The sequence below is a fragment of the Chamaea fasciata genome, unplaced genomic scaffold (genome assembly GCF_029207755.1).
Source record: "Chamaea fasciata isolate MVZ Bird 193981 ecotype frontalis unplaced genomic scaffold, bChaFas1.0.hap1 SCAF_1, whole genome shotgun sequence".
NCBI lineage: Eukaryota > Metazoa > Chordata > Aves > Passeriformes > Sylviidae > Chamaea > Chamaea fasciata.
Window position 1 is genome coordinate 1,856,104 of NW_027094086.1, and position 27,843 is coordinate 1,883,946.

The 27,843-nt window shown below is 48.4% G+C and overlaps 1 protein-coding gene across 4 annotated transcripts; it reads left to right on the forward strand.

The window, feature by feature from the left end:
• On the forward strand, positions 1-27,697 carry TOP1MT (DNA topoisomerase I mitochondrial). Of its 4 annotated transcripts, none has more exons than XM_066174929.1 (21): positions 1-147; positions 1,094-1,191; positions 1,397-1,481; positions 1,595-1,659; positions 2,120-2,210; positions 4,047-4,105; positions 6,254-6,326; positions 6,449-7,584; positions 9,533-9,648; positions 10,828-10,949; positions 11,453-11,575; positions 11,929-12,116; positions 12,893-13,037; positions 13,774-13,917; positions 14,374-14,559; positions 15,859-15,927; positions 17,084-17,198; positions 17,665-17,792; positions 18,486-18,580; positions 19,050-19,199; positions 19,401-20,768. In XM_066174929.1, the coding sequence occupies exons 2-21, from the start codon at positions 1,151-1,153 to the stop codon at positions 19,501-19,503; spliced, it is 3,234 nt and encodes a 1,077-aa protein (XP_066031026.1). In that variant the 5' UTR covers positions 1-147; positions 1,094-1,150; the 3' UTR covers positions 19,504-20,768. The 4 variants fall into 4 exon arrangements, with proteins under 4 accessions (XP_066031026.1, XP_066031097.1, XP_066030956.1 ...); XM_066175000.1 differs by lacking the exons at positions 1-147; positions 19,401-20,768 and adding exons at positions 154-515; positions 27,423-27,697; XM_066174859.1 differs by lacking the exon at positions 1-147 and adding an exon at positions 154-515.
• Positions 27,698-27,843: the final 146 nt, after the last annotated feature.

Here is a 27,843-nt window from a genome sequence, read left to right on the forward strand (position 1 = left end):
GGCTGTAGGATTTGGTGGGACCTGGGTTTTGTGCCCACACCCTTCCACATCCAACCGTGGAGCTCTGATGGATGAGAGGCAGCTGGGAAAAGATGGATTTGGGGATTAATTTAATGATGTAATTGACGGGGAAGCGTCTCCTGCCAAGTAGGTTTTGCCAGATTATTTTTAAATCCATTGTTTTGGCCCCATTTTCCACCTGTGTGGTCTCCAAAGTATTTCCCTGCTTCCCAGCTCTCCTTGCTGAGGTGTTGCTGGTTGGAGGGACATTCCCAAAAGTCAGCTTTTGGGCTAAAACTTCATACACCCATGGGTGTATCCTAGGCTGGGAGCCTCCAATCAGGCTGAGGGAGGCTTTAAAGGAGTTTCTTGGGAAGGGGAGATTTCCCTTAGGGAAGCAGCTGGGTGAGGAGTGAGGTGTTCTCCAGGCTGGCTGGGACTGGGAATGTTCTCCTGTGCCAACTGAGCTTCATCCTAACTGCAGCTTATAAGGTGTCTTGGCACAGCAAGCTCTGGTAAAATGTGGAATTTTTCCAAGTGTTTTCTACTCCCAGAAAAGAATTTCAGGATGTTTTATACTGGTTTTCACTTACCTCCTTGAGAAATCCTGTTTTTGTTTTGTTTTGGTTTTTTTTTCCTCAGTGTGGAGGTTTTTTATGGATGGGAACCAGGAATATGACCTGTATTCCTTGCATCCTCTTGAGTTTCTAGGGAAAGCAGGGATTTGGGAGAGTCTGGCTGCTTTTGAGAAGAGGAGTGGGGAGAGGTGGTGGTGGAGACTGGATATCTCAATTTACCCCATTTCTCTGCTGTGCTTAATTATTATTAGTTGTGGTGGTGGAAGCTGTGAATTCCTGAACAATTTTAAGGAAATTCCTCTTTTTTTCCTTTTATTGTCTTTTACTTTGCTGCCTCCAACAGAAGTTCAGGGGCTGAGCTAAAGGATTTTATTATTATTTTTTTTTATCATGGGTCCTCATTAAAGCTGAGCTTGACCCTGTGAGCTCCAAACTTTGGGATTGAGCTGTTGGGGTTTCCCTGGGGAGCAAAACTGGGGTGGCACCAACCCTGTGCTGTTTCCATCTCATTCCAGTGGCAATCCTTGGATTCTCTGCCTTGGCACTCCCAAGAAATTGTGAATGACGGTGCCATGGGGGTGTCAAAAGCCATTGGGGTGAAGAGCAGCAGCAGGTGGGTACCAGGGAGCATGGCAGGGAATTCTGGGGGGCTCCAGCTTTGTCATCCCACTGGTTTTCCTGAGAATTTCAGCACTCAAGCAGAGAAAGTCCTCCAGAATTTTTTTTTGGGAAGTGATTTTTGGTTCTGCTGGGCGTAAGGATTAGGAAGTATTATTGTCACCACTGGTTTCAGTGGGATCAATTCTTCCTTATCCCAGGAAGCGAAAGAATGAGTTGGAAAAGGGGAAGGACAAGCCAAAGGCACTCCCAGTGAAGAAGAAGAAGCTGGAATGCACGGTGGAGGTACCAACCCCCACTCTGGGCATTGGGGTGACCCTTGTCATTATCCCAAAAATTCAGTGGGAATCAAGCCCATGGCATGATCTTCCTTTATCTTGCTCTGTCCTGGTGCAAAGCCTTCCACAATAAAAGGGGAGAAAAATGTTGAGGAGAAGCCCCTGCAGGAGAACATCATCAGCAGGTCAGTCCTTGGATTGGGATGGAGATGGGATCTGCAGGGCTGGGCTTTTGCAGCTGGGTTATCCCAGAGTTTTGGGAATGCCACATCCAGCTCTGCTTTCCTTGTGCTGCTTTGATTATCGAAAGGAATTTTTAATAGGGAAAAAACGAAGGTCATGGAGTGATGAGAAAAGGGGAATCACATTTAGCTGAAGGATGGAAGGTTTAGTTTGGGTATTGGGAAGGAATTCTTCCCTGGGAGGGTGGTGAGCCCCTGGCAGGGATTTCCCAAAGAAACTGTGGCAGCCCCATCCCTGGAAGTGTCCAAGGCCAGGTTGGATGGAGCATGCAAAAACCTGGAATAGTGGAAGATGTCCCTGCCCATGGAAGCAGCTTGGAACAACACGATTCCTTCCAACCCAAACCATTCCATGATCATAAAATATGTGTGTCCCTTCTCTGTCCCCTCTCTGGCCAAGAAGCTCCCTGAAGCAGGAGGCTGCAGATGGGAAAGGCCTTGGCTCCAGCCTCTGGAATGGGATCCAAGATGAGGAGGGAGCTGCACCTGGATTGGTACGTGGTGGTTGCTGTGCTGAAGGGCTGGGGAGCATTCCCGTGGTTTGATCCCAAGGGATCTGGGAGGGAGCTGCTTTGTGGTTTAGTGCAAGGCCCTGAAAGGAGCTTTTGAGCACCTGGAATTAAATTAAGGGATAAATTTCCTGGTTTTGGGGTTTGATACGTCACGTTTTGGTGTTGGCCCAAACTGGCACCGGTGGGGAGCACCAGGATATGGGTGACTCCCACTTCCTAAGCAGGAGGTTGGGATTGGGAATTCCTTGCTCAGGAATTAGGGTTTCGCTGCTTTCCTTGCTTGTGCCCCCCTGGAAATGTCCAGGTCCAGGTTGGATGGGGCTTGGAGCAACCTGGGATAGTGGAAGTTGGGGTAGTGGAAGGAGATGTTCCTTAGGATCCTTTCCAACCCAAACCATTCCACCATCCTTGACTGGTGCTGGAGAGCACAAGTCCCAGAAATTCCCGCCATATTTTGCTTTTTCTGTGTTAATTTGTCCTCTTGGTGTGTAAATCCAGCATGGACGCTTTTCCTTTTTCCCCTCTTTCCATCCCTCTCACAAAACAGGATCCCAAATGTCCCCAAACTCTCCTGGATGGATCGAATTCAAGGAGCAGCCTTGAAACCCCCTTAGGGTGCCTGTGCTCCTGGTGTTCCTGGCATTCCAGGTGCAACCATCAGGCATTTGCAGGCAGGAATGACTTCGGAAGGCCGTGGCTCTTCCTGAGTTTCCCAACAGGGTTTCTGAAGGATTGTGAATCCAAGGGCAGGCGTGTTCCCAGGGAATGAAAGTTTATGTGGACATAACCAACCTGTAATTAACTCAGGGGTTTTATTTTCCCCTTAATGAGTTCACCCAGCAGCTTTCAGGAAAAATCCTTATGTGGTTTTGGCTTCCCTTGAAAGCCTTGGGAGGAGAAACTCAGGGAAGTCAGGATTTAGAGTGAGAAAACCTCGGTGCTTGGCAAGCCCTGGATGGGGCTGGGGTGAGTTTTGGGATGCCTTGTGTGGTCAGGAGCAGGAGAGGATGGTTCCAGCTTGGAAAACAAGTGCAAAAACAATGGGATGGGATTTCCCCTCCAAAGGACAGAATTTAGGGCTCTGTGACCTCTCCGAGCTTGGTTTCTTTTAGGTCCCCATTTTCTCTATATTCTGTTGGGTTTTTTTCTGCTCTCCAGGATTTCTGGTGTCCTCCAAGAGTCAGATTTTAGGAATCTCTTTGTGTCTCCTCTGAGATCATATTATTTCAGCTCCTATCCCCATTTTCCGTATATTTTGATTTTTTTCCCCTTTTTCCAGGATTTTTAGCGGCCTCAAAGAGTGAGATTTTAAGGGTCTGTTTGTGTCCCCTCTGAGCTCATTTTCTTTTAGGTCCTATCCACATTTTCTGTATTTTTTTTTCTTTTTCCTTGCTTTCTGCTCATCCTTATTGTATTCCCCACCCCATGGCTTTGCTCCCCGCCTCTCTTTCCCTCTTGCCATCTGCTGCAAGGGTGATTTCATCTTCCAAGCACCTGGAATTTGATCTGTCTTTATTTTGGAGCCCTCCCATCCCTTCTGTTCCCTGGATTGCTCTCCCAGCAGTGCTTCCAATGAGCAGGTGGTTGAGGAGGGCTGGGAGTTTTCCTGTATTTATCCATAAAATTCCTTTATTGTGCCGTTGGAAGGAAACCAGGGATTTCCTAGCCCAATAAAACCTCAAAACTTGGATAAACCTGGTATTTTGGGTTCCTGGATTCCAGCCAAGGGGGCTGAGGGAGGGAAAAGTGCTTTGGGAGTGATGCTGCTTTGGGGTACCTGTCCTAGGGAACCTTTCCCAAATCCTTGATATTTTCCAGGAGGAGACTAAAGCAAGCCCCTCTCAAGGGCCACCAGTGGGGCTAGAAGACTCTTCCAGGTGAGTTGGGTCATTTTTTGGGATTATTTTTTTCCCAGGGAACTGGAATTTTTTCCTTTTCCTCCTCCCCATGGAGCTGCCTAATCCTGGTTTTCCCTCCTGGGTCGCTGGAGGAGTTTCTCCACATCCTGGTGTTTTCAATCACTTAGAAGCTTTCCAAAAAACATCCCAAGTGGAATCTGAGGCTCAGTCCTGGGATTTGAGGGTGGAGAGGGAAGTTCCAGCCCCATCCACCCTCCCCAGTCAACAGGGTGTGATTGCTCAGGTGCACATTCCTACATAAATCTGGTGGCAACAACCACCCTCCCAAATCCTGGGAAAAAAAGGCTGCCCCCTTCCCTCTAGATCCTGGCAGAGATAGGGAGCAGAATTCCTAAAACTGGTTAATCCTCTCTGCCTCTCTTAAAAATTCCCAGTGAGAGGCTTCTAATAAAACCTTTGGAGGAAGGGGCCGATCCCAAAGAGGTGCTGGGATTTTGCCTTCTGAGTCATGGATCTGCTCCCTGCTGATGGGATTGGAGGGGCTGAGCGTGTTTTGCAGGATGATTTTCCCTAAGGAGTTTAGTGGGGGTTGTGTAACGCGTGTTCCAGGGTGGAAAAAGCATCCGGCTCCTGTTTTGTTTTGGTTTTTTTGGGGAATTTATTTCCATCCCAGGCCAGCTCGAAGACTTTCCTTGCCTTCATGTCCCACAGCCCAGTAATTAAATTTCTGCCTAGATTAATTTATAGAAAGGGTCCGAAATTCACACTTTCTGTTGCTGAAATTTTGGCTAAAAGCAGGAATTTCAGCTCTTCTCTATTTGGAAGCTCAGGAAGAGCGATCATCATCCTGCTTGGGAGGAGGAAACTGGATTTCTCTTTTTTTGGGAAGGATTAGGGCAGCTGGCTGTGCATCCAAAGGGTTCCTGCTGGAGGATCCAGGAGTGGGAAAAGCAGGGAATGGATCTGATCCATGGCTTGAGCTTAGCTCCAGGCTTAGCTAGGATGGACCAGAGGATTTGACTGAGAGGTAGCAATGACCCAGAAGGAAAAGCCCCAGGTTTCCCTGTGGGAAAGGGACACCATCACCTCAATGCTAACCTCGTGGAATTCTTAAGGTTGGAAAAAGTATCCAAGGTCACCACTAAACCATGTCCCAAAGCAGCACATCCACAGGATTTTTGGAACGCTTCCAGGGATGGTGATCCCACCTGGACAGCCTCTTCCAGTGCTTGACCACCTTTTCAGTGGGGAATTTTTTCCCAATACCCCACCAAAATCCACCTGTTGGAGCTGTAGGCTCAGCCTAGGAGACATGAGCTTGGTTTAGGCTGTGCTGCAGTTTCCTCATTCTTATTTTGCTTGATTTTTCTGGAATATGAATGACTTGAAGACTCACAACTCCCTGCCTGGCTTGAATGAGCATTGGGAGAAATTGTAGGGGCAGGCTGGTGCTTTATAATGGTTGCAAATCCCACAGAATTCCCAAAGATTCACTGGAGCTCTCTGCTGAGCAGGGAAACACTCCTGGATTCCTCACCCATATGGATGGGGGAGATCATGGATCTGGACACTCCTTGTTCCGTTGTATTGATGAGGATCCTTCCCTCCTCATTCCCCGCTGGAATCATCCCCACAGTCCCAGGAGCTCATCTGTCTCCTTTTCCAGTGTGTTCATGACTGACCTGATCCCTTCCTTTGTGCTACTGGTGCTGCTGAAACTTTTATACTGAGGTTTCTCTGGAAAAAAAAAAAAATTGACTCCTGGTTTTGGGGTGTTTTTTTTTTTTTTTTTTTTTTTTTTTTTTTTTTTTTGGAATTTGTTTCCATTCCAAGACAGCTCGAAGGCTTTCCTTGCTTTGGTGTTCCACAGCCCAGTAATTAATTATCTGCCTAGATTAATTTATAGAAAGGGGCCAAAATTCACAAATCTCACACTTTTTATTCCTAAGGAATACTTCCTTAGGACCTCCCCTGTTCTGTCTGGAGGCCTTGTGGTTCTACTCCTTCGAGCTTCCTCAAAATCCAGCTTGGGGTTGTTCCCTGCTGCCTCAGGATATCTCCAGCTGTGGTGCTGCCATGGTTGGAGGGAAGTGAGGGAGCAATTCCCTAATTTGGGATGGAAGAGGGCAATGCTGGTGGTGAGGATTGGCTGTGATGTCGTCGTAGGTCCGAGGATGAATCCCAGAGGACAGAACCTGCAGTGGGAGAGCAGCCCTTGGAGACCCAGAATGGAATTGGGGTAGGAGAACTTTTGGGAATGTCACCCCCTGGACCTAATCGTTCATCTCCTCCATTCACCTGGAATTTGGGATAACCTCTCACCTCTCCCAACATCTCTTCCCTTATTCCTGCTTCCCACAGGTCCCAAGTGAAGGTGTTGCTGGTGGGGTTCCATCCCCCTCTGGAGATCCTTTGGAGAGGGATGTGGGGCTCACAGCTGTGAGGGAGAGTGAGGAGAAGGAGCTGGATCCCCCTGTCCCACAGCAGGAAGAGGATTCCCAAGCCCTAAAAAGAAAAAGAGGGAAGAAACAAGAGGAAAGTAATCAGGGAAAGGGAATGAAGAAGAAAAGAGAGAAGAAGCAGGAGGAAAAGAAGCAGGGAGATGGATTGAAGGAAAAAAGAGGGAAGAAGGGGGAAAAGAAGCAGGGAAAGGGATTGAAGAGAAAAAGAGGGAAGAAACATGAGGAGAAGGGGCAGGGAAAGCGATCAAATAAAAAAAGAGGGAAGAAGAAACAGGAGGAAAACAAGCAGGGAAAGGGATTGAAGAAAAAAAGAGGGAAGAAGAAACAGGAGGAAAATAAACAGGGAAAGGGATTGAAGAGAAAAAGAGGGAGGAAGGATAAATTCGAGGATTTGATGGATGGCATTGAGGAGGAGGAGGGGGATGAGGGCAGGAATTGGGAAGGGGGACAGGGAAGAGCCAAAAGACGGAGAAGCAACAGCAGCCAGGGATGGAAGGATGGGGGAAAAAAGCGGGGAAAAAAGGGGAAAGCAAAGAAGCCCAGGAAGGGGAAAGTGAAGGGGGTGAAAAAGGTGGGGAAGAGGAAAATAAAGAAGGAAAAATTGCTGGAAGAGGAGCAGGAGATGGAGAAAGACGAGGAGGGAAGAAAGAAAGGAGTGGGAGGTGAAGAGGAGGAGAGGGTGGGAAAGGGAAGTGAGGATGGAAAAGGAATGAAGGAGGAGGAAGAGGTGGATGAAAAAAGGGAGGAAAGACTGGGAGAGACTGGGAGTGCAGGGATGGGGCAGGAGGTGGTGAAGAAGGAGGAGGATGAAAGGAAGGGAGATGTTCCAGAGGAAGAGAAGCAGAAAAACAAGAAGGAAAAGGCAGAGGGGGAAACAAAAGAGACAGAGGAAAAGAGCAAAGAGGAGGAAACCCCAGGGAAAACTGGGGAAGAGAAATCTAAGGAAGGAGAAGAAAAGAAAAAGAAACAAAAGAGAAATAAAAAGACTAAAAAACAGAAGGAAGAAGAAAAAGAGGCAGAAAACAAATGGAAATGGTAAGTTCCAGCGTGCCTTTGGCAGGACTAACCCTGGGACTGGGATTTTAATTTTATTTTGTGGGGAAAAACGGTGAAAATTCCTATTTTTGTGGCTATTTTCCCATATTTCCTTGAGCCTTGAACTTGCCACTCTTGGAAATGGGTGAGAGATGAGGGAGGGCCCTGAATGCAGAGCAGGATTTGTCTCATAACTATTTTAACGTTAAAATTTATTTGTGATGTTTATTTCTCCATCAGTGATTTTCCTGGTGCCCATCCTGGGAAGGGAGAAGCTCATAATTATTGGAAGGAAACAATAGTAGTAGTAGTAGTAATAATAATAATAATAATAATAATAATAAGTCCAAGACAACAGCACTTCCATCAGGGAACTGCAGAAGGGTGAAATTCCTTCCCCACTTCCTTCTCCAGCAGATTTGGGATGATCCAGGCAGGTGTTTTACAGGGAAAGATGTGGAATGCTGGATGCAGAGTTATTTTTTGGAAGTGCGAATTAAACCACTGGGTGTCACTCTCTCCCAGATCTCCCCAAGATCTGGGACAGAGCGGGAGGATTTTTTGGGATGTTTTTTGGGAGACTGATCTGGGAGGAGCCCTTATCCCAGACAGAGTTGTCCATGGATATCTGGAGCTTTGAGGTGGCCCTCGGAGGATCCAGGGTGATGTGAAAAGTGGGATTTTTTTTTTTTTTCCCAATCAATGCCTTGTTTGGAATGGCTGGATCCCAGCACGGAGGAGAGAGGCTGGTATGTTGGGATTTGATCCCAAAAAAACACCCACAGCTACATTTCCCAGGAGGAAATTCCTGTGTGTCGCCCTCCTTGGCCTCTGGGTGGGCTCGGGGGGCTGTGGAAGGTGAGTGTGGGGGATGCTCTGCAGGGATTTGAGATCCCAAAATTTTGGGAAGACAGACGATCACAAAAACATCCTGATGCTGCCTTTCTCTGATGCTTTCAGCCCAAACTCCTGGAGTTTGTTGGTTTTCCTTGACCATTTCATTTCCTCTGTTTTTATGGCAAAAACACAACTTTGGATACCATGGATTTATTCCACTCTGTTTCCCATGGGGAGGGGGAAAAAAATCGCAAATAATTTCTGGGGCACCACTGAGCGAGAAGCAAGAATTTTGTTTTCTCCGTGTGGAATCTTGCTGTGTTTTCCCAGAAATCCTTGGCGCTTTTTTTTTCCCTTTTTTTTTTTTTTTTTTTTTTTTTTTTTTTTTTTTTTTTTTTTTTTTTTTTTTTTTTTTCCCCGGGAGATGCTGGGATTAGGGGGCAATGCCAGCCTGGGACACAGATCCCTGCTGTCACCAGAGTTGTTCCTCTGACCCTAACCTGTGGTTTTATCCCTCTTTTTAGAATGCTGCTCCTGCTTTTCCACTTGGATTTTTTGGCATCATTATTTTTTTAGTTTTTAAATTTAATTGTACTGGATTTTTTTTTGTTGCTGTTTTTTTCAAATCCTCACAGTTAAAAATTGTAGTGGCTTTAAAATCCCATTTGCTCCTGGAGGGGGGGAAGATTCCTTGGGATGTTATTTGCATTAAAATCAAATTTATCAGTATTTATGAGGCACAGGTTTCCCAGAGGAGCCTTGGCTGCCCCGTCCCTGGAAGCATTCCTTGGATTGGATGGGGTTTGGAGCAGCCTGGATTAGTGGAAGGTGCTTATGGAAAGGGGTTGGAACGAGGTGGCTTTTAGGATCTCTTCGCCCTCCCCCCTGAGCTCCTCCGTGTCACCACAACCTCAATTTTATGGATTCCATTCCAGTTTTCCTTGTTTTAAAGAACAGGGAAAGTGAAGCAGCAGCGGAGAAAATGGAAAATTTCCAGAAAATTCACCTGGAGTTTTCCAGCTGTCACTGCTCTGAGCATTTTCCCCGTGTGACCTCGGGAGGAGGTGCCAGATTTGGGATATTCTCATGGATTCCTGCGTGTCTGTTCCAGGTGGGAAGAGGAGAAGAAGGAAGGTGGAGTCAAATGGATGCAGCTGGAGCACCGAGGGCCCTACTTTGTGCCCCTCTACGAGCCCCTGCCTGAGGACGTGCAGTTTTATTACGATGGTACAGCTGGGATGGGGTGTGATGTCCTCTCCTTAGGGAAGATGAATATCCCATTGGAAAAGCCCGTGGGTTAAAGCTGGAGGATCTTACACATGGTTGGAATTACTGGGTTTTTGGGGGGCTGATCCTAATGGCTGTTTTTTCTCATTAAGTTGTCTTTCGGATCCATGTTTTCCCACGAGCTGGAAAAATGGGATTTTACTGGTCCATGGCCTCAGTGACTGACAAATCCAAGGATTTTTCTGGGCTGCTCCAAGCTCCTGATGTTTCCAGGGTCACCTCACGTGACCTTAGAGCAGCTCAGGGTGTCACTGGCAGGACGAATCCAATAGCCAAATTTGCCTCCATGTTTTCCTGCCATTCCCTGCTCCCAGTTCATCCCTGAACTCATTCCTGATGGATCAAAGGGGGGGGGAAAGTAAGGACATTGGGGGTCAGCCAAGGGATGCTGAGGAGATGGAAAGAGATCACATTCCCTTGGTGTTCCTCAGTTCCCTGGGGCTTTCCATGCTTTTTTTGCAGTAGGAAAAAAAGGCACTTTGGGAAAAGAAGGGCACTGCTGGGACATCCATGGAGCTGTCAGGGATTTTGGCTCCATGAGAGGATTTGGACCCTCTCTGTGATCTTTGAGGTGTTGTGGGTCTGGGCTGGTGGCTTTGGACTTCAGGATCTTTGATGTTGGCTTTTTTTCCTAAAAAATGTCCCCGTTTTTGGGTGGAAAAGGGTTTGTGGACAGGCAACAACTCCAAGTAGGAAGGGCCTGTGGATGAACTGATGTGTGTGGGGCTTGTCATGGGGCTCCTCCAAGGCTCCGTTCCCTTCAGTCCAGAAATCCCAAAAACCGGTGGTTCCAGTAGGAATCCACCATTCCCTGGACATCTGCAGAGGACTTTTCCCTAAAAAAAAAAAAAAAAAAAAAAAAGCTATTTCCAAGTAATTCCTAGGATGAGCCCAGATATTCCTTTGGTTTTGGTGTATTTCTCCAGCCAAAGAACTCGCGAGGGGATGGTGGCTTTCCCTCCAAGAAATGATTCAAGATCCTTAGAAAATCTAAGAAATAATCCAAGGTTCTGTCCAGAGAAGCTGTGGCTGCCCCTTCCCTGGATGTGTTCCAGGCTGGACAGGGCTTGGAGCAAATCTGGTCTAGTGGAAGGTATCTCCCTGCCTCTCTTTTCCCAGGAAAACCCTTGAAGCTGAGCCTGGCCACGGAGGAAATTGCCACATTTTATGCCAAAATGTTGGATCATGAGTACACCACCAAGGAGATCTTCCAGAACAATTTCTTCCATGACTGGAGGAAGGTAACTTCCCTGGGAGGGAAATGCATCAAACCCATCAGCCCCAGGCTGTGGTGTGGGATGGAGGGAATTGGGGGGGGGATTTGTTCCTTATTTATGATTATGAGGTTCTAAATCCTGATTTATTTCCGTGTTTTTTGTGGGTTTGGGCTGGGATTTGCTTTCTGTGCTCCCTCTGAGTTTTAGTGATGGGTGCAGGATTTTGCAAACAGCTCCAAAACCAGTTTGGGACACCAAAGGAATGAAGGAATGACACCTGATCCCAAAACAACCCAAAACTTTTCTGGGGAATGTTTACACCTCCCACACATATGTGGTGTCCCTGTAGTTGTGTTTGTGGGCTTTTTTCCACATTAGCTTCTTCCACCCCAGAACTGGCTCTGTTTTTCAAGGAACTGGAATGTGGGTCTCTATTCCCTTTTCCAAGGACAGGCACAAGCAGCAGCTCCATGTGGAAGTAGTTTTGCCTCCTGGTTTTATCCCAGCCCCTCTCATCTCTTTCCCAGGAAATGACCTCGGAGGAGCAAGAGATAATCCAGGACCTGGACAAATGTGACTTCAGGGAGATCCATAAATATTTTGTGGACAAAAATGAGGCCCGGAAAGCACTTTCCAAGGAGGAGAAGCAGGTGAGGACTGGTTCCTATGACATGTTTTGGGTCCAGTTTTGGGAATTTTGGCTCTTTGTTGTTGTGTTTCCTGAGCTTCTTTAATCCAGCTCTGTCTCCATGGCCATCGCCCCCCTCTTCCGGGATTTTATCATCAGATCCTGCACGTTCCATGGCTCTGCAGGGTGCCAGCCATCCTTGGATCATGGTTTGGAGTCCAGAGGATTGTGGACTTCGCCAAGGGAATGATGGCACTGAGACGTCTTGGTTGGAATATCCAACCAAGGAATTTTTTGGTTTGGATTGGAAAAAAATCCAATCCAAATCATTCTGATTTTTTTTTTTTTTTTTTTTTGGTGGTGTCCTGGTTTCAGAAGCTGAAGGAGGAGGCGGATAAGATCCAGGAGGAATATGGATACTGCATCCTAGACGGGCACCGCGAGAAGATCGGCAACTTCAAGACTGAACCTCCAGGGCTCTTCCGTGGCCGTGGGGAGCACCCCAAGATGGGGATGCTGAAGAAGAGGATCATGCCAGAAGATGTCATCATCAACTGCAGCAGGTGGGTTTGTCCTTGGAAGTGCTGAGCCTCCTGGGACTTCCCTTGGGATTGGGGGCAACTGGGCATTTCCTCAGCCCAGAGTTGGGGTTTTTCCATCTTCTGAAATCCCTGTTTTTTCCATATCCTGGGAATGTTTTTCCCTCTGGCTTATGTGGGCTGGACTGGTCTTAAGCCACCCATTTGAAGGCCTTGATTCAAAACATTCCCCACCAGTTCAGCAAGTTTTCCTGCTGTTCCCAGCATCCAAATGATAAATGCCTGATTGTGGGAAGGATCTGGAGCAGCTGAGGGAGCTGGAGGGGCTCAGCCTGGAGAAAAGGAGGCTGGGGGGGACCTTCTATAACTCCCTGACAGGAGGGTGGAGCCACATAGGGCTTGGTTTCCTCTCCCAGAAAAAAAAAAAAAAAAAGGGAAGGAGAAGAGGAAATGGCCTCAAGTTGAGCCAGAGGAGGTTTAGGTTGGATATTAGGGAAAACTTCTCCGCAGTAAGGGTTGTCAAGCCCTGGAAGGGGCTGCCCAGGGCAGCGGTGGAGTCACCAGCCCTGCAGGGATGTGACAGCTGTGTAGATGTGGCACTTGGGGACATGGTTTGGTGGCCCTGGCAGTGCTGGTTCATGACTGGACTTGATCTTGGAGGACTTTTCCAACTTTAATGATTCCATGTTGTGGAGTAATTACAGGTGGATTCCAAGTTTTCTCCATGTGGTGACCATCCTTGGCTCACTGAAAACTTCATTCTTCATGGCCCGAGGGCCCTAATCCTGCTCTTCCCACAGGGATTCCAAGATTCCCAAGCCCCCAGAAGGTCACAAGTGGAAGGAGGTGCGCTTTGACAACACGGTCACCTGGCTGGCCTCGTGGACAGAGAACATCCAGAACACCTTGAAGTACATCATGCTGAACCCCAGCTCCAAGCTGAAGGTTGGAATGGTGCCCTTGGTCAGGTGAAAAAAATCTGGGAAGGCCAGGATGTGGAATATCACCACCTTTTTTTTTAAATTATTATTATTTCTTTTATTTTATTCTTGCCCTTCTTTTAAAAGTGGATAAACAAAATGAAGGGGTGAGAGGGAAAGGAGAGATGATTGTGAAGCATCAGAATTGTTCCAAGGAATGGGTTGCTCCGGGCAGAGTCATCCCGGTGCCATGTTGCTTATCCGTGTCCAGGGAAGGCTGATGAGGATCCACAGGGACCAGAGCTGGGTTAATTTATACCAGGAAGTAGAGGGTAGGAAGACATGGGATTGAACACTATGGGAAGAGAAAAGGGGATTTTAAGGTTCTTTCCAAAGGCTCAGGGAAAGTGGGAATGCAACCCAGGTGGACACAACTGAGCAGGAGCTGTGTCAGTCCACACTGGTGTCCAAGGAGCCACCTTTGGCCATGGTTTGACCACCTGGTTCTTGCCAATCTCTGCCTGGTGGAGAACACCCTGATTTGGCCAGGATCCCAGATCCAGCATGGCCAGCAGAGGGCACAGAAACCCTGGATGAGCTGTTCCTTTTCCAGTTTATTCCCTTAATGGATTTTCCCCAAGAAAACAGTGGGGCTTGAGCAGGATTTAGGTGCCGGAGGTGTTTCTAGAGCAGGACTTGACTGGTAGGGGTGGAATAAAGACAGGGCATGGAATGGAAAATATCCTGGTTTCCCATTCCAGGGGGAGAAGGACTGGGAGAAATACGAGGTGGCTCGGCGCCTGAAGGATGTTGTCCACACAATCCGGGCTGAGTACAGAAAAGACTGGGAATCCAAGGAGATAAAGAAGCGGCAAAGAGCAGTGGCCCTCTACTTCATTGATAAGGTACCCACAGCCTCACCCCGGGTCCCCCATCCACCTGGAAGTTGGGAATTCTCTTCCCTGATCCACCCCACTGTGCAGTTTTTGGTGTTTGCTGGTCCTGCCCACCCACGGTGGCTCCGTATGAGGGATATGGGGGTGATTATGGAATTCTGGAATGGTTTGGGACCTTCAAGGTCATCTCATTCCAACCCCCTGCTGTGGGCAGGGACACCTTCCACTTGACCAGGTAGCTCCAAGCCCCATCCAGCCTGGATTTGAATATTTCCAGAGGTGTGGAAGACGAAAATTGTCCCTAGTGGAAGGTGTCCCTGCCCAAGGTCCCTTCCCAATCATTCTATGAATCCACAGATGGAGATGATCTGATCTCCTCTGGTCCCAATCCCCTTCAAACAACCCAGGGAAAGGGGAATTGAGGTGGAATGGCATGGGATGGACCAACTCCTTGTTTCCTTCCAGCTGGCCCTGCGGGCTGGGAACGAGAAGGAGGAAGGGGAGACTGCGGACACGGTGGGCTGCTGCTCCCTGCGCGTGGAGCACATCCAGCTGCACCCCTGGCTGGATGGGCAGGAGCACGTGGTGGAGTTCGACTTCCTAGGAAAAGACTCCATCCGTTACTACAACAAAGTGTCCGTGGAGAAGCCGGTGGGTTGGGGCAGGAATAAGAGGGAGTGCTTGGTTGTCTGGATTTCCCCCATGTTTTATCAGTCCCAAATCTCCATCCAAAACCTGTTATCTATTGAATTTCTCGAAGAGCCAGGTGTAATAAGTTCTGTGACGCTGTTTTACACTACAATGACGCAGACTCTGAGCTTCAGGAGGCTGAAAATGACTCTTTTATTTTTGGGATGTGGCTCCCTTGTATACTATTTTACACACACCAGTTTGATTGGTTAACACAGAGGCAAACCTCTTCACTCATATTGGTCAGACCAGAGGGACATCAAAAAGAAATCCCTCCTAGGAGAAGGAATGAGTAACATAGTACAGTTTACAAAAACATTTCTCCTGTTTACAGAAAACTCCCTGGGAAAAGAATTTCAGAAAACCAAAACATCTCAGGCACGAAGCCAGGGCTACAGTTCTGTGAGGGGTTCAATACCTCTGAGGGTGTCCAGCACCTCACAGAAAATGGCTTAAATAATTTTGCAAGACAGCACGGTCAAGTACGTCTTGAAAAAGCAAAAAGGTTTTGATGAAAGAAGAAAGTAACTCAAAAAAACAAAGAACAAAGCCGAGCACAGCCTAGGGAAAGGTCCCTACAACACCTTGAGAATGCACTTAGAAGCCTCATGCTCTCCCTTAAGTACTGGACAATTTAGGTGGGTTTTTAGTGAACAGACCAATAGAGAATAGCTACTTTTCTGAGGAACAGGTAAAGAGACCCATCAGTGGTTTTGTCTTGGCACCGAGCCAATTACTGTCAGGAGAGCAAAGAAACTTCTCGTGTTTTTCCCTTAAAAGGTTTTGGGGTGAGTGTTAAACCTTTCCCTACATGGAAACACCTGCTCGGGTGTGAGGTGCTTTGTTACATCTTACCAGGATGTGCTTTAACCCTGGGAGAAATTTTGGGATAGAACTTCCAAGGTTGTTCTACCCCATGAACCACGAGGGAAAAGTCCCACCTCTTGCGGGAGTACCCTCAGTTGGCTCGTGGGCGTCAGGACTTGAAATGTCTCCGTTTGTGTTGAATAATCTTCTTTTTCTTCTTTTGCCCACGCGAAAGAAGATTTTAATGGTGCTCGTGGAGAAACTGGAATGTCAGAGATGGGGAAGATGGGGGCGGGACAACACTCAGTGGCACCTTGAATTTGGGAAGGTTGTTGGGATGTGCCAACACGAGGGTGAATCAGAGTCCGTCTGGAGGAGGAGAGAGATGAGGGAGATGTCTGCGAGCAGTTCCTTCCTTGGCCCTGACCAGGGCTGTCCTTTGCCCCTCTCCAGGTGTTCAAGAACCTGAAGCTGTTCATGAAGAACAAGGACCCCACCGATGACCTCTTTGACCAGCTCACTGTGAGTTGTCACCTCGAAGCTTTCCAAACAAAAAGTGTCCCTTTTTGTGGCCCTGAAAGGGGGAAGAAGCAAAACCATGACACCCTTGGCCATCTCTGGTAGTTTTCCCTTCACCTGGTTTAAACTCTCTGCTCTCCAGAGACACCACTGTCACTGTTTGAGCACCCTGTGAGGTTTTCCAGCCTCCTTCTGCACTAGAACATCTCTGCTTCCCTGTGTCCCTCCTTGAGGAGCTGGATTCCTGCTCCTTCTCCCACTCACCCACATGGGCTTTTTTTAGCCTGGGAAGGTCTGTCCACATTTTGGGGGGTTACTCGAGGTGCCAGACCTCAGGTTTTTGATGCTTTTGCACCTCATTTGGGCTCCACAGAAGTGGAAGGGGTTGCTGGAGAGATGTGCTGCCTTCCCTCCTGGAAAAACCACCTCCCTCATCTTCCTCAGGATGGGATATGGGATCAATGAGCAGCTCCATGTTCTCTGTAGAACAGGGAGGGGATATTGGATGTGAGATCAGGAATGATTGTTTGGAAAAGACCTCTAAGATCATCAAATCTAAGCATTAAGCCGGCACTGCCAGGTCCACTACTAAACCATGTCCCCGAGTGCCAAACGTGTGTCCTCTTAGAGACAGATGGGAAGAAATTGTTGACTTCCACTTTTTTTTTTTTTTTTTTGTGGATTTAGGTGGAATTTTAGGCCGGTTTTGGGTAGATGATGACCTGACCCCACAAGCAGCTCTACAAGCTGCAGGACTTAATTTTTTTGTTATTGCCTAATTTCGGTTGCTTAGGCAGAGGATGGTCTAAAAAGAGATTTGTCCCGGCTTCTGCTTGTTCTGTTCCTTTGTGGAATCATGGAATGGTTTGGGTAGGAAGGGACCCTGAAGATGGTGAAGCTCCAAATCCCTGCCATGGGCAGGGACACCTTCTTCTGTCCCAGGTTGCTCCAAGCTCTGTCCAACCTGGCCTTGAACAATTCCAGGGATGGAGCAGCCACAGCTTCTGTGGGAATTCCATGCCAGGGCCTGGAAGAGAGAAGAATTCCTTCCCAAAATCCCATCAAACCCTTTTTCAGTTGGAAGCCTTTCCTCCTTTTCCTGTCAGTGGAGCTCCTGCTGTCAGTTTCCCCACCCTTTTCCCTGTTTTCTCTCCTCCAGACAACCTTCCTGAACAAACACCTCCAGAACCTCATGGATGGTTTGACGGCCAAAGTCTTCAGGACCTACAACGCTTCCATCACCCTGCAGGAGCAGCTCAAGGCCCTCACCAACCGTGAGTTCCAGTGGTTGTGGTGGGACCCAGAGGGCTCAGGAATGTTCATCCACTGCCTGGGGATGCCTAAAACTGTCCGTGACCCACCTGGGCAGGTGATGCTCCACATGGTGGGGCCAGGAGTAACATGTCGGGATGAGGAGGAAGTTGGGGATGTTGGAAATTGAGAAATGGTGAACTTGGGGATACTCTGACTAACTGATGGCCAGGATGGGAATATTTTTCCCTCTTTTCCTCGTGTTGCTGGTTGGTTGCGCTATTTCTGCCTCCTTGGGTGCGTGAGGGATGAGTCACAGCATCAGATTGTGACGGCTCAATTGTCCTTCCCCAATTCCCACAACCATTATTGCTCTCCCTGGAGAGAGAGAAAATGCGACAGCAACTTGTTTGCCTTTCCTTCTGCTGTATTCCCTGCTTTTCCCAACTCTGGGAACAGAGTCAGAGTGATGTTTTAATTCCCTTCCAGCTGAAGACAACGTTGCAGGAAAGCTCCTGTCCTACAACCGAGCCAACCGAGCTGTGGCCATCCTGTGCAATCATCAGAGGTCTATACCAAAAACCTTTGCCAGGTCCATGCAAGTCCTCCAGGAAAAGGTGAGGCAGACCCAGCTGAGAGATCCCTGACCTAAGCTGACCCTCTGAATTTTAATTCTTTGGGCTGGGGTGATGTCTGAAGGAATCACCTTGGTCGAGAACATCAGGGAATGTCCTGGGAATGATGGATTGCAACCCAGGGGTGGAGAGGGATGTGGTGACCTTAAATGCCAGAGGAAACCCACTTGGTACAGAATTTGGGTGAGTTTTGATGAGTTTGGGGCATTTTTCATCACTCTCTGCCTTCAAACCACAGCTGGGGGCCTTTTGTGATGGCAGCTCTGGCCCAGGTGGATCAAGATCAGGGAAATCGGTTTTCCTGTCATTTTTGCAGGAGGAGCAGCTTGAAAATACCTAAATCACCATTTTTAATTGTCCTCAGTCTCTTTGCTCACACCCTACTGATAGATTGGGACTTTTCTGAGGACTCTGGTGCTGGCACAAGTCCCTTAGTCTCAGGCAGGTGCAGAAGATGAACAGATTTAGGTGCTCCAAGTGTTTGTGGCACTTGGGCTGGGATGACATTTTAGAAGATGCTAAAAACTGCTTGAGCCCAGAAAATGCTGCAGGGGACAATCTGGGAAGTAGGGTTGGTGAGAAATTGAGGAATGGTGTGTGAAGAAGGAAAAGAAGGGAGGAAACTGAAACCTTCAGGGAGGTAGGAAGTGTTGTCTGACTTTTTCGCCTTCGCAGATTGATGCCAAGAAGAAACAAGTGGAGGAAGCCCAGGAAGAAGTGAAAAAAGCTGAAGATGAGTTTAACGAAACAAAAGATGCCAAAGCAGAAGCGTGAGTGGCTTTTCCGTGGAATCCTCTCTCGCAAAGGGGCCTATGGATGGGGTTGATGTGTCCCAACACCCCATCAGAACAGAAATGCCCATGTTTGGGATCGGGTCTTTCTTGTCCCATGAAAGTTTGGAAGGTGGTTACGATCTTGTGGATGGTTCCCCTTCAAGGACACTTCCCACTCTCCCATGTTGCTCCAAACTCTGTCCAAACCTAGCCTTGGAATTCCAGGGATGGGGCAGCCACAGCTTCTTTGGGCAGCCCATTCCAGGATGCTGGATTTTGTTCGCCCACCTTTGGTGGCGGAAATTACATTTTTTTTAATTGTTAATTTTTAATATTTAAAAAAGCATCTCACCAGATCCAAACCCTTGAGGGATAGATTAGTGCTGAATGGCACCTTTGACTCTGCTATTCCAGAGAATTTCTGGGCTTTGGGACATCCTGTGTTGTTCCTTCTCCTTTCCCTCAGGAACGTGGAGAAGAAGAAGAAGCTGTTGAAGAGGCTGGAGGAGCAGTTGGCCAAGCTGAACGTCCAGGCCACAGACAAGGAGGAGAACAAGCAAATAGCTCTGGGCACATCCAAGCTGAATTACCTGGATCCCAGGATCAGTGTGGCTTGGTAAGTCTTGGGTGTGAAATCATGGAATGGTTTGGGCTGGAAAGGACCTTAAAATTTGTGGTGTTTAATGGGCAGGGACACCTTCCACTGCTTCAGGTTGCTCCAAGCCCCATCCAGCCCATCCTTGGAGACTTCCAGAGATGCAGTGGAGAGGGCACTGCTGGATAACTGGTCCCCACTGGTGTCTTGTGGTCTGCACAGGTGCAAGAAATTCGGGATTCCCATTGAGAAGATCTACAACAAGACCCAGAGGGAGAAGTTTGCCTGGGCCATTGCCATGGCTGGCGAGGACTTTGAGTTCTGAGCTGGTGCCTTCCACGTTAAATCCCAAATCCTGCTCATTTGGTGCTGTTGGGAAGCCTTTTTTTTTCTTTAATTTGCTGCTGCTGGGGGCTGAGGGTTGTCTGAGTTCGGTGCCTTTTCTTCGTATGGAAAAGTAAACACCTGTATTTCCAGCTGAAAAAAGTATTGCTGTTTGGAATTTAGGACTTTTGGGAGTCTTAATTCCTCTTCAGAGTTGCCAACTACTTGGGATTTTTGTTCTTTCTTCCTCTGGAGTCTTGGAGGGAGATTAAATAAGAGCCTTAATTGTGCTGATCAACAAGATCAGGTCTAATCCTCTCTCCTTGGGGTGGTGGAGCTGTGCTGCCCTTTCCAGACTGAATGGGATGGATGGGGAAACACGAGGTGATGACAGCAGGAAAACAGGGAACTGCAGTATAAAACCCAGGATTGGGTTAGGGATGTACTGGGGGGAAAGGAAAAATCTCAGGGTTTTACATTTTGGGAGACTTTGTGCCCTTTAACCTCCAGGAGAGGAGAAAGTTGTGCAATTGTAGGGATAGTAAATGGAAAAAAAAACGTGGGAGGGAATTCGTGCCATGTCAGGAGAAGGTAGAAGGGAAAGATGCTGGATTTTAAAAGCAGTTTCACATTGCTGAGGGTTAAAATCCACCTTGGCCATGAACAAAGTGTATTTTAAGCACCCACATGTGGTTAAATTTTTGTCTGGGAGAGGAATCCCACCATGTTTATTTCCTTCTTTTCTTCACTTGGCTCTCTCTCAGCTCTTGTATCCAGAGCAGGAACTGAACTGTCCAGACAGAGGTTTAGGAAATGGGGAATTTCACAGGAAATAGGATAATGCTGGGCCAAGCTCTGTGGGATGTGTAGTGGGGAGTGGGATCAATATTCCTGGAGCTGCTCCTGTGTTGGGATGATACCTTTGGCATCATCCTTCCCACTCCAGCTGGGAATGGAGCAGGCAGGGATCAGCAGCATAAACTGGTTGTGTTGGCTGCTTTCCACATCCCCAGAAAAGGAAGTATCAGCACATTCCTGGCAGAATTCCCATATCCCAGTGAATCCCAGGTGTGGGCAAACTGTTGCATGGGCAGCAAAACCTTCTGGCACCTCAGGGCTGATGTCCAGGGCTCTGTATTCCAAAGCTCCTGGCGCTTCCCATGTGTTTATTTCCACTCATTCTTGTGTTGAAACTGTTGCTCTTTTGATTGGAAATTGAGGTCTTGGAATGCATTTCATTAAAACTGGGAGTAGCTTTTTTCCTGAGTATCCATGACTGGAGGCTTTTTGCAACTCATTCCATGTGTGGTTCTGGATGTTCCCTCCCTGGAAGTGTCTAAAGCCAGGTTGGATGAGGCATGGAGCAGCCCTGGGATTGTGGAAGGTGTCCCTGCCCATGGCATTCCTTTCAATCCAAACCGTTCTGGAATTCTATAAAATCAAGGAGTAATTCCGGAAAGGCCGGGTTGTTGCTGTCCCAAATGGTCCTGTCCATCCTCACCCTGTTTTTCCTGGAGTCCTCCAAGTGTTTTCTGGCAATATTCCATAGACCTTTCCCATGGCCTAATGCCCAGGAGCTTTTCCTGCTGCTCAGAACCCTGTGGAGCAGGATCCCTGTCCCATGCCAATACTTTGGGGTTATTTGGTGGCTCCAAGAAATGCTGATGTGCTCAGATGGCCCCTCCTCACTCTGGCCCTTCCACGGTTTCAGCTCCATTTTTCCAAAGTTCTTCTGAAGTTTCCATCCCTGGAAGTGCTCAAAAACCCCTCTGGAAATGGCACTTGAGGATATGGTTTAGTGGTGAGCATGCGGTGGTTGGACCTGATGATCCTAAAGGTCTTTTCCCACTTTCTGTGATGTTGTAGGCGGAGGAAGACCTGTGTTTGATGCCTTTTGGGTAAACCAAGATCATGACATAATTTGGTGAAATTCAAAGTCAAAAGTTTAGCATTTTTCCATTGTGATGGCTTCCTCTTTTTATTTGAAAAAAGGGAAGCTGTGCTTTGTGACAAAACCAGAAATGACTCCTTCCCCTGTGACTTCTTGGTTGCCTGATTTGCTTTTCATCAAAGCCTTTTCTTTCACTGTGGGTGGGAGGAGGCCTCACCCAAAATCTACCAGGGACAAAGCTGACTGCTCAGCCTGGTACTGGAGCTTAGGGCAGTTCTAGGTACATAATAGAGCTTTAATAAACCAACAAACAAACAACCCCCCCCCCAAAACCCAACAAAACAAAAAAAAACCCCCAAAAAACCAAACCCAAACAAATGAAAAAATCCCCCAAAAAATCATGTGAGGGTTGGGAAGTTTGTACGTTTCCTGCAGCCTGGGGATGTCCTACGATGATGGTTTGGGCAGCGTTGATAGAGGAGCTGCTGGAGGAGATAAATTTAGGGGTGGGAGGAGGTGGTGAGAAGTTCCTCTTGTCTTGCTTCGGTATCTGCTGCCCTTGCCCAGGCTATTCCCAGAAATCCAGTGTTGGGAGGATCTCTGGAGGGCTCGAGTTCAATCTTCCCCTCAAAGGAGGGTCAGCTCTGGCTGGGTTGTTGAGGGTTTTCTCAAACTTAATTTCAGTGTTTCCACGGAGGGAGATTGCTCCACCGTCTCTCAGGGTCACTGTTTTGGAAATTAATCACTGCCCTGGCAAAGCTTTTCCTTCCCCATGTCTGGTTGGAGTTTCCCTTGATGCATCTTGGAAGCAGCTGCTTGTCCTTTGTGCAGAGCCAGAGCCAGGTTATCCTTGGACACCAGCTCCGTGATTGTGCCTGTTAAAGGCAGCAGCTCCACCTCCCCTCAGCCTGTCCTGTTCCATGGGATCACTTAGCCCCAAATTATGGGACTTAAAACTTAAAATCAAATTATCATGGAATAGTTTGTGTTGGAAGAGATCTAAAAGATCTTGGAATTCAACCCCTTGCCATGGCCGGGGAGATCTTCCATTATCCCAGGGTGCTCCAAGCCCCATTCAGCCTTGGACACTTCCAGTGATCCTGGGGCAGCCACAGCTTCTCTGGGCAGCCTGTTCCAGGGCTTCACAGCCAAGAATCCCTTCCCAATATCCCATCTATCCCTGCCCTCCGGCAGTGGGAAGCCATTCCCCCTTGTCCTGTCACTCCATCCCTTTTCCAAAGTCCCTCTCCAGCTCTCCTGGAGCCCCTTTAGGCACTGAAAGGGGCTCTGAGGTCTTCCTGGATCCTTGGCTTCTCCAGGCTGGACATTCCCAGTTCTCCCAGCCTGGCTCCAGAGCAGAGGGGCTCCAGCCCCTGGAGCATCTCCATGGCCTCCTCTGGACTCACTCCAGCAGCTCCACATCCTTGTGCTGATGATCCCAGAGTTGGATTCAGTGCTTCAGCTCTGGTGCCCCCACTCCAAGGATGGCTGTGGGCTCCATCTGCAATTCCTCTTTCCACTGAGGCTGTTGGAGCAGCTGGAAGATCCAGTGGGATCCATCCCTGCTTTTTGCTTCTGCATCAGCATCCTGGAGGTTTGGGAACATAAATCCATCGGCCAGAGCTGTGCACATCACAAACCTTCCCACGTCTGAGGGATGAGTCAGAATCTTGCTCCGTGTCCAACAGATTATTGGTCCTCGTGGATGAAAAAATCTCACCAGCCTCCTGTTTTCCAGAGCCACATTCCAGAGTTTCAGGTTGGCAGGGCTCCTCCCCTCCTCTGGCCCTTCAGGTAATCTAAATCATGGAATCCTTTAGGTTGGAGAAGCCCTTTTAAGTTCATCAAGTTCAGCCGTTAATTGCCGCGTTCACCACAAGACAATGTCCCCGAGTGCCGCATTTCCATGTCTTTTACATTCCCTCCAGGAATGGTGACTCAGCCACTTTGGGGAAGGGAACTCATCAGCTCCGCTCGACTGCTCTCTCCTCTGCTTAATGATGGGGCCTTCAAAGTAAAGGAGAGATGGAATTTTGGCTGATTTATCTTAATTGGTGCCGAGAGGGAAGGGGAGGTGACGGAGCATTTGCTGCTTCTCCCTTGCATCCCGTCCCTGGGGTGATGGAATGAAGGAAAAACCACCCACCTGCAGCCTGGTAAAAGGTGGGAAACCCCCGTGGGGTATTGAGAAAGAAAAGGGTGAAGGATTTCCAGAGGGTTTTTCCTTCTCCCTGCCCTCTTCTCCGTGAGGTCTGATGTTGCAAAAATGGGGGGGGCGGGGGGGGGATACAGAAAAGCTTTCAAGGGAATGTTTTGTCAGCTTGAGAGGAAAGGGGAAGGACGTTTGAGGCTGTGGCTGCTGTGATTAAGACGCTGTCTCTGAACTCAGTGAATTGGAGGCATTTCCTTTTCCAACCTCTTTTAGTGGGAGACAAGAGCGCGGCTGTGGTTTGGCATAAATAATGCATGTGGCTGAAAGAGCTCCCCGGATTTCTGTCCCTTCACACTCAGCCAGGCTCAGATGGATGGAAAATCAGCCCGAACTGCAGAGCCGTTTTCCCAGGCCACGTGTCTGGAAGTGCTGATGCCAAGGAAAGTGGCTGCAAGGAGAGCAGCAGCCTGGGAGAAATCGGATCCCTGGGATAAACTGGTTAGTGAGGGGCAGAGGAAAGGCTTCCAAGGAAGGACGGAACTCCAGGATCTCAGGTTTGTGCCTCTTGGAGGAGAGCTGACACTGGCTGTGGGGTGAGGATGGCTGCACATGCTGGGTCTCCCACTAGGAATGGGTGGATAGCATCCAGCCTGGCTCTTCCTATCCCTCTTTTTGGCCAGTGGGCACCTCTGTTACTCAAAAGAATCAGGAAAAAAGAATCAGGAAAAGCTCAGCTGAGTCATCCCAAGCTCTGAGATTGGCTTCTCCAGACTTCATTCCTGAGCCATTGCAGGCTGGGGCAGGAGAAATCCCCAAAAATTACTTTGCTAATATTCTTAATCCAAGCTGGGATTAAGCTGCAATTACGATTTGATTGGTTTGGCTCAGGAATAAGCCTTGGGATAAAGGCTCTCCCAGCTGCAGGGAGCCTCCTGAGTTCCTTCTGCTGCCGTGAGCCTGGAAGGAAGAGGGATCATGGAATCATGGATTGGTTTGTGTTGGAAAGGACCTTCATGGGATTCCATCCCCCTGCCATGCAGGGGCTTGCTCCAAGCCCCATCCAACCTGGGCTTCAACACTTCCAGGGATGGGGCAGCCACAGCTTCTCTGGGAATTCCATTCCAGGGCCTCACCAGCTTCACAGGGAAGAATTCTTTTTCAAAATCTCATCTAACCCTGCCTGTGGGAGTCAAAAGCCATTCCTCCCATCCTAGGGAAAAAAAAAATACCTCTCCCAAGTGAAGTGATGTCTCTCCAGACTGTAGGAACTTCCAGAGATTCCCTGGGATTGCCCTGTGTTGCAAGAGGCAGACAGCTGATTGCTTCCCCAAAAAATGCCTCAGGCCTGCCCCTCCTCTTGGAAACGGGGCAGACGATTTTCCTGGCGGGATGGGATAACAAGGAAGTCTCCAATCCCTTCCCAGGGTCACTTGGAGTTGAATGAGCTCATTCTGTGGGATCTCTTTCTCAAGGTTTTGTTGGGGGTTTTCTACTTCTGGATTTGCCGAAGCGGAGGAGAACGGGGTGGCAATTAACTCGACTAGCTTTAATTTGGGCTGCTGTTCCTGTCTGGGCTGTCCCCCAGGCAGAAACAGATCCTGACTTTCCCACAGTTCATTCCTGGTGCAGGAAGCAGCAGGAGGGAACACCTGGAGGCTTTAAATCTCCACCTCCACCCCTCTCCTGTGCATCCCTGGGTCCAGTAACGGATTTCCGATAAAAACAGGCATGGAATGAACTCAAATGTCCTCAAACCCAAATTCTGCTGGGGCTGGGAGTTGAAGGTGGTGAGGGGAGATAAACTGGACCCAGAAGGTCTGGCTGCTCTTTCAAGCCCAGGAATTCGATACAATCCCCCACCCCCACCCCCCCCCTTTTTTTTTTTTTTTTTTTTTTTTTTTTTTTTTTTTTTAATTTGGCTTCTCTTCCTTTGCCTGTGGGACCCTCTACTGGATGGCTACAGCCATAATTTCATTCCATTTTTCCTCCAGCCACTTGGGCAGGCTTTGGAGTGTAGCCCTTTCAGCAAAAACCTGGCTGAACTGAGGCTAAATAACCCCTGACTCCCTTTTTGTGATAAAAAAGAGTTATATTTATTTAAAAAAAAATTATTTGATTTCTCTCTATGTTCTCACATTTGACAGAGCTCCTCCAAGGGACTGTGCTAGGTCATCCTCACAGGGCCCTCCTGTGTGCTGGGAAAAACAAAATAACACCACAAAAATGACAAAAGCAGGAGATAAAATTCCAGAAATAGAACAGAGAATTGTTCAATCCAGGTCTTCCTCTTGGAGCCCAAGACAACGTTGTTTGTTATCCCTTTAATTTGGTATTTTCTATGGATGAGTCTGCCCTGCTCAGGTGAGACCCCACCTGGAGCACCGTGTCCGTATCTGGGATCAGAAGGACGTGGAGCTGCTGGAGCAATTCCAGAGGCGGCCACGGAGATGCTCCAAGGGCTGGAGCCCCTCTGCTCTGGAGCCAGGCTGGGAGAGCTGGGAATATCCAGCCTGGAGAAGGGAAGGCTCCAGAGAGATCTCAGAGCCCCTTACAGTGCCTGAAGGGGCTCCAGGAGAGCTGGAGGGAGACTTTGGGCCAGGAATGGAGGGACAGGATACAGGGAATGGCTTCCCACTGCCAGAGAGCAGGAGTAGCTCAGATTTTGGGAAGGAATTCTTCCCTGTGTGGGTGGTGAGGCCCTGGCAGTTTTCCCAGAGAAGTTGTGGCTGCCGCTGGATCCCTGGAAGTGTCCAAGGCCAGGTTGGATGTAGCTTGGAGCAACCTGGGGTAGTGGAAGGTGTCCCTGTCCCTGGGAATTAGGGGGATTCACTTCCAGACAGACCAACTCAAGCACTGTTGAAATTCAGACTTCACATTTTCAGGAGCAGCAGCAAAGGGCTTTTTTATGTCGGGACATAGGCCCCTTCCAACACAAACCATTCCATGATTTCACTACTGGGCCACCAGCTTTGGGTTTGTAAAACCTCTGGATTGAGGCTTCTCAGATTTGCTCGGATTGAGTTTGTCTTGACCAGCCTGTGGCTTTTTTTTTTTTTTTTTTAAGCCTTCGCTGAGTGGGAAGAGCAATTTTCCTAATTGACCAGGTGGTTCTGGCTAATTAGCTCTGCTTTTGTTTAGCTTTGTATGGAGAAGCTGTAGATTTGTATAAATAGCAGTACCAAGCCATAATTCAGTGCAGGATGAAGGATTTGTGCCTCTGATCCAAGGACGCAGCAACAGGGAATTTCTGGCTTGGAGGTCTTGAGGAGGGGAGATGTGGGATGGGAGAGAAGGGCAGATATGATTGGATGGGATGAGGCCCTGGCACAGGTTGTCCAGAGAAGGTGTGGCTGGCCCATCCCTGGAAGTGTTCAGGCTGGATGGTGATCTGAATAACCTGGGATAGTGGAAGGTGTCCCTGCTCATGGCAAGGGGTTGGGATGATCTTCAAAGTCCCTTCCAACATAAACCATTCCATGGTTCTGGGCGTTGTCTGCAAAACAGGAATTAGCATTCACGGAAAAGCCTCCCTCCAGATTTTTTCCCTGTTGTTCTGCAAAGGATTAATCTTGATTTTCCTGGAGCAGGCAGGACTTGGATGATCCTTGAGATATATTTCCCACCTTAGGATATTCTATGGAGTTGCAGGAGAGGAATCCCCACGGGCACAGTGGGAACAAGCCCTTCCCAAGGCTCCAGGATTGACCCCAACTGGACAATCAAAACTGGGGTCCTGGTCCTCACAGAGTGGTTTCTCCTGGCTGGACACAGCACCACGGAAATCCAGGAATCCCCATGCTGGGGTATTTAGGAAACCAATAGAGAGGGATATATTAAGAGCTGGGCTGGAGGTTGATTTTTCTTCTTGCTGTCACAGCTCCCAGAAAAACCTGGCCTGAAGACTTGAAGAGCCCCTGGAAGCATCTCGTCCCACCCTGATTCCTCATGGAATGGTTTGGGTTGGAAAAGACCTTGAAGCTCATCTTGTCCAACCTCTGTAGGTGGGGACACCTTCCACTATCCAGAGTTGCTCCAAGCCCCCCATCCAGCCTGGCCTTGGACACTTCCAGGAATTCCAATTTATGTGGAAAACCTGTGCCAGCGCCTCACCATTCTCACGGGGAAGAATATTTTCACAGTATCTCATATGAACATTCCCTCTACATCTACCATTAAAACAAAAAAACAACAATTCCAGGATGTTTATTGTTTATTCTCTTTTTATGGAGAGCTGACTCATAGCAGGGCTGGTGGTTGGGAACACGTTGCTCATGGAATTACACAGGGAATAAAACAAA

Bases quoted from the DNA above. Each gene is read 5' to 3' on its own strand.
- TOP1MT (XM_066174929.1), top strand. From the start codon at position 1,151: ATGGGGGTGTCAAAAGCCATTGGGGTGAAGAGCAGCAGCAG. The intron at 4,106-6,253 runs GTGAGTTGGGTC...ATGTCGTCGTAG, and splicing joins GGGCTAGAAGACTCTTCCAG to GTCCGAGGATGAATCCCAGA. The intron at 11,576-11,928 runs GTGAGGACTGGT...TCCTGGTTTCAG, and splicing joins TTTCCAAGGAGGAGAAGCAG to AAGCTGAAGGAGGAGGCGGA.